Source organism: Mercenaria mercenaria, chromosome 1 (assembly GCF_021730395.1).
Source record: "Mercenaria mercenaria strain notata chromosome 1, MADL_Memer_1, whole genome shotgun sequence".
Lineage (NCBI taxonomy): Eukaryota > Metazoa > Mollusca > Bivalvia > Venerida > Veneridae > Mercenaria > Mercenaria mercenaria.
In genome coordinates, this window is record NC_069361.1 from 85756741 (window position 1) to 85762740 (window position 6000).

The 6000-nt window shown below is 35.6% G+C and overlaps 1 protein-coding gene across 1 annotated transcript in view; it reads right to left on the minus strand.

The window, feature by feature from the left end:
* The window catches only part of LOC123531716 (twitchin-like), a 52637-nt gene extending 46637 nt beyond the window's left edge, over positions 1 to 6000 (minus strand). The window contains exon 1 of the mRNA XM_053553094.1: positions 5788 to 6000. Coding sequence (XP_053409069.1) covers positions 5788 to 5820 — 33 coding nt within the window. The 5' untranslated portion in view covers positions 5821 to 6000. The remainder of the gene's footprint in view (positions 1 to 5787) is intronic.

Consider the following 6000-nt stretch of genomic DNA (forward strand, 5'->3'; position numbering starts at 1 on the left):
TTCAGTGTTGGGGAGAAAATACATCTCGGTGGCATCTCTGTATTGTCTGATTAACACTGCACATACATTTGTAGCTTTTAGTAAACAAAACGGTATACAAAATCCAAATTGAATGTAACTTAATTCCATGGTCATATTTCACTGCTTTCAGAAAACTCCATATTTCGTTCACGTATTAAATCTATTTGTCGTAACATATATTTCAATTTGTCTTTCCTAGAGGATAGTGGCTTAGGTAGAACAGCAATTCCAAAAGTCCCGTATTGTTGTTTTGCAATACAGCTGGAAATATAACTGGAGAAGTGTGTGAATTGATAGTATATATATGGACTATACATACATGTAGACAAATGACCATGTGACGTCCTTCCCCGCTCAGTAAAATGTCGTCCCGATCTTTCATGGTCCTCTACACCTACTAAAAATCAAACTACAACATACTCATTACCTAGGGTTATACAGTCTACATCCACGAACTCAATGTAGTAGCAAGCAATATACCAAAAGTCGTGTAAAAACGAAAACAAAATCATACGAAAACGTAGACAAACTTTTCCAAGATATCCCCGTCCTTAGAAACCTTGACAATAAATGTTCTCGTTAATATAAAATGCATTTTTTGTGTACTTAAACAAAATTAAATCACGCAGATTTTTGATCTGACATTTGTTACAATAATCTGATAACTTCAGTACAGTATATATTAAGCAACAAATATTATGTCGTGATAATAATGCAATTAACTCTGACATCCGTGAAGGGGTTAGGGTTAGATGTATCCCATAATAAGGCTATGTGTCATGTACAACATTCAGACCCTTAGCTCAAAGGTCAAGTTCACATGGCAGTCAAAAGTTAACATGGCATGAACAGGGTCTGCTTTGTGTCCGGTCCAGAACTCTGTCATCCCTCGAGAGATTACAATATTACTTGGCATAAATGTTAATATCAGTTGGCACAAATATTTCTCTGGATAAGACAACATGGCATGCGCAAAATTCGGACCCTTAGCTGAAAGGTCAAGGTCACACTTTGAAGTCAAAGGCCAACATGAGATATTTCCTGTCTGGTCTGTACCTCATCAGTCCTTGAAGTGATTTTAATATCACTTGGCACAAATGTATCCCATGATAAGTCGATGTGCCATGCATAAAACCCAGACCCCTAACTCAAAGGCCAAAGTCACACTTAGAAGTCAAAGGTTGATAGTTTTTTTCCTGTATCAATAACTCGGTTATCCATGAATGGATTTTAATATTACTCAGGCCATACCAAATTGATTTGTCGTTCGTCGGAACTACCGCATCAATAATTTCATTACCGAGAAAATAATAAATATTCACCCGCCCGCACGTACATAAAATTCTCCGAATTTTTTTTTCTGATTACGCGGTTCGGAATGATAACGGCAGAACAGGTTTTATCGCTGTTTTAATGCGTCAAAGTGATATTGATCGGAATTCATGCGTCCGTAATAAATGTAGCTGATGACCCAAACTCAAAAGGTCAGGAATTATGGTGTTGTTCATCATTTGTTTTAAATCTGGAGTGTCTTTGCTAGTGCCACATCTGGCTTTCGATGTGCCGGTAGGTGATGAAGTAGGCACGTTCTACGATTGTTCAGTACAGTGAAAAGAACAAAGCCCGACTTGTAAGACATGCACGGGGATTCTATTAAAATATTTGGATTAAACATAGAAATATTGTTCAGTTTGTTATCAGTTGTTTAGTACATTATGTTAGATCTAGAGCCAAAGCCAAGTGCTATCTTAAAAAAAGGTTGTTCACAGATCCTGACCGATCACATTATCTCGGGCCCAAATCTTTTTGAACATAACTTCTTTAGTACGGCAGTCAGATATTCTGTCAAAATGCATATATTCAAAAAAAAAATGTTTAGCTTTTCAAATAAGTCGTGTAATAATAATTTCTGCCCTGTTGTAACCCAAATTTTCCCTTGGCTGTGAATTGATTAAAAGAAAGAAACTAAAAAAACAGAGCTTCCCATCTCAAAATTTCTGGGTCAATCAAAGCACAACAAATAACAGGTACTTTTAAGAGTGGCCATATTGGGATCATTCTTTGTCCGTCTGTTATCATTTTTGACTGAAATGAACCTCTACCACAAAAACTTAAGCTAGCCTGATCTGTTAAGAAATTATTCCAATGGGATTCGAGCAATGTTGAAGCATTTGTGTGCCCAACTCCGTTTAGTCTCATTGGCCAAGAGATTTATTACTTTCCCCTCACCTCTACCGTTTGGAGTTTCACTAGGGGCACAAAGTTGCTCATGTGTCGGAGCCATCTAACAGTGTTTCAGAAGATATGTTATTCCACTCGGGTGCCCGTTTTGTCTTAAATATTCCTCATCCTCTGCCGTTAAATGGGCACACCTTCAGATGAATGTAGAACAGTCAAAATTGAAAATAAGACACCCATCCCTTAGTAATTATAAATACAAAATAAAAACAAAGTGATTCAGTGAGTTTTGGCAAGAATTATTTTGTAAAATCATTCATGTAGTCTTTCAAACATATAGAAAAGCTATCTACTGTGTTAGTCACACTGTAAATGTTTGATTTCTGTGTTATTCTAAAAGAAATGTTAACTTCATGTATAATCATTACCGCCTCCTCTAGGGTCCAAGCTGGGAAAAAAATACCCGCTCGCTCCATGTAACATCTACCCGTCTCTGAAAAAAATCAAAATTGAGAAAAAAAATTCGCTCGCTCGCTCCCATTTTTTTCGAAAATTTTCCGAAGAATTATTAATCAATTTGGTATGGCCTCAGCACAAGCGTTTCACATATTTAGACAACATGTCTTACGCAACCCCTCATCCCTAACTCAAAGGTCAAGGTCACTTTCAGAGGTCAAATGCCAATAAGGTTTTTTCCTCTCTGAGCCGTAACTCTTTCATCAATGAAGGGGTTTTAATATTACTTGACACAAATGTTAGCTATAATGAGACAATGTGTCATATGCCATACCCAGACCCCTAGTGCAAAGGTCAAGGTCACTCGTGAAGGTTAAACGTCAACTTTTATCTTTTCCTGTCCAGTCTGTAAAATATTATTATATAAGCTCATAGGTCATATGGACCCAATTAATAATGTTTGGAGTATTTTTTTCAGAATAACTTTCCATTAATATGATGATTTCTTCCATTTATTCGTCATTTCGCACTTTTTATATCTATAGATGTTATGAAACAGTCAATAGCTGTAGAGTTTTATATATGCAAATCTTAGTTTAACATATTGTATATATAGTACAATATTGTTTATACATCTTTGATAGATATCAGATCATTTTATATGTTATTGCAGTAAAATTAGGTGCCTTCCAGTAGTGGACTTTGTATTGCATAGCAATATTTCATCCACTTGTTCCAGCTGGCGTTAGAAGATATGAACTGGTTATTTGGAAATGATACAAATACTTCTATAGTTGCTGGTACAAAACTACCCGCTGTTGAAAAAGCAAAGTTTCTTGGTACTAACTTTATTCCCACCCTTACACGAGGACGCAACCATTTCATTTTAATGTATAAAATAAATATTCGTAATTTTTTATCATTGACAAATAGCTATCAGTATTTTCTTTTCATTTTAACTGTCAAATAAGTATATGGTAACATAGCTCAAAAGGTAAAATACAGATACTAACAGTTAATCATCAGATCGTTATGTATGAATTTGAATCCTCGTCATGATTTTTTATCGTTTTCACTTCTGTTCTCATATATAAAGGGATGTCCCATGAAATTGTTGATTTTAGGAACCACATGGTAAATAACTGACATAAATTCATGACTTTTTCAATGTAATTTATCAGGGCATGTAGGAATACACTCAGAAAAAAAACAAACAAATGAAATGTGTATCAGAAATATGATTCTGCTTGTACACGAACATTACAAAATATTTCTCCGTCCTTTAAAGTTTTGGTTAACTTATGGAAAAAGATTATCTTGTTGTCCATTATTTGTAAATCGTATCTACAACAGGTGTATTACTAAATTCTGCAGATCTGCTAAAACTCGTGCCGGCCGTGACGATGTCATCAAGGAAAATATATTTTCGTCACGGGGTCTGTCACGTCGAAAGCTAAAATGGATGAAAAATTCTCCATTTAATACGGTCCGAACAGCCGATATAGGCGCTTTCGTTCAGGCCAAAAGGCCGGGAAATATGGATTTACAAAGGAGAAGGCTTAAAAAAAAAAAGGATGGGAGAGCCGATGGAAATCGTAGGGTGATCCAAGGAACTGTGGGCCTCCCTCGCAGAAATCCAAGATTGAAGAAAAAAATATTTCTATATTCCTACAGAGAATGGAGCTTCAAAAGATTTTGTGAAATTTATTTATCACGAGCCGGATTGTACTGACGGTCCATTTGTAATTCAGTATATTGGAAATGAACAAGTTTTACAGCCAATATCACACCAAAATTTTTAAAAAATTCAGGATCGTCCTGTCTTGAGAGCTAAACCAAGTATTTCAGAAAAATGGCCGAAACAGACAAAGTCAAAAGACCCCAATCTTGTGTATAAAAGAGAAATTCTTGACGACGAAGAGCAAACCCGAGACCTGAAGCAGATACAAAACCTGAGACATAAAGGCAATACTGAATTTTGAATATCTCGTGATGCCCTATATACCCTTCATGCGCAGGCCAGATATACAAGTAATCAATTCATTCAGGTTATAAGTACTTACCGAAATTTAGTTGTTATCTGTGGACACAAGTTAATGTTTGAAGAACTCGAAAAGGTACTTCATCTCGACAATGAAAATCAGTGTCTCGGCTATGACACTCATGACGTTTCAGCTCGGAGACTTTTAAGTATCTACGTTGATATTTAGACAAATCAGAAATAAAAGTATACGATTCAGCTTGCTTAGGAAGGATACCCAACCAAAGAAATCTGACAAAATTCTGTTGAAATTCGCGGACTGTGCTTTTCAGGAAAACGGAAACGACTGCGGTCTGTATGCGATTGCAAGTGCCACTACAGAAGCTAACGGAATAGACCCATGCACTCAAAGATATATTGTGGAATGTTTACGTAGTCATTTAATTCATTGTTTGGAAAAAGGTAAACTAACACCATTTACTGACGGGTCTAGGACTCTTGAGCTTGCAAGTGGTGATAGATACACCGCTTACCTAAAACTATTTTGTACATGCAGAATGCCTGAAGATTGTATGTATGTGGTTTGTGACAAATGTAAAACATGGTACCACCTTGAATGCGAGGGACTACAAAAAGACGACCGACCAGTAGACGACGTTCCCTACTATTGTAAAAAAAACGCACAAACCCCAAAAAGCAAAATAGAAAACGCACAAAAAGAAAACGATTGTATATTTTAAGATTTGTTATTGTTAATAAAAATGTCAATCATCACAATTTCGTGATCAATGTTTAACCAAATATAAAGAAACCAATCACTGGAAACCTACGAAACGTTCCGTAGATCACAGAGTCCTATCCGTCAATTTTTATACGGTGCGTTCCGTAGTTTGCCGAATACGATCGTATTTCTAAAAATAGACAGCGTCACGGGGTTATGTACATTAAGTAGTCCATATTGTACTTCCTAATCGGTGTGTCGTGAACTTTTAATATGCGATAACATTTTATACAATGTAATCAGATACTAACATGTCTCACTCTCTGTTAAACAATGCATACTTCGACACAAATAAGAATAGACATATTTATTTATATATGTATCGTCAGTATTCAATTTATCTATTGATTAAAAGAAACGAAGGACTTACCTTTGTCCTCTTTAACGAAGTTAACATTTCCATTGCGACTAATAAACACAATATTTCCAGATTCTAAAACGCACAATCACTAATATAATAGGTTTAAATAATATTCCAAATCTGTGAAATTCTTAAAAAGTAAAACATTAATACTTTAAACATGAATCAACACTGATACATGTGACGACAATTGATAACGAGCATTGTGAGTAATGTGTAATG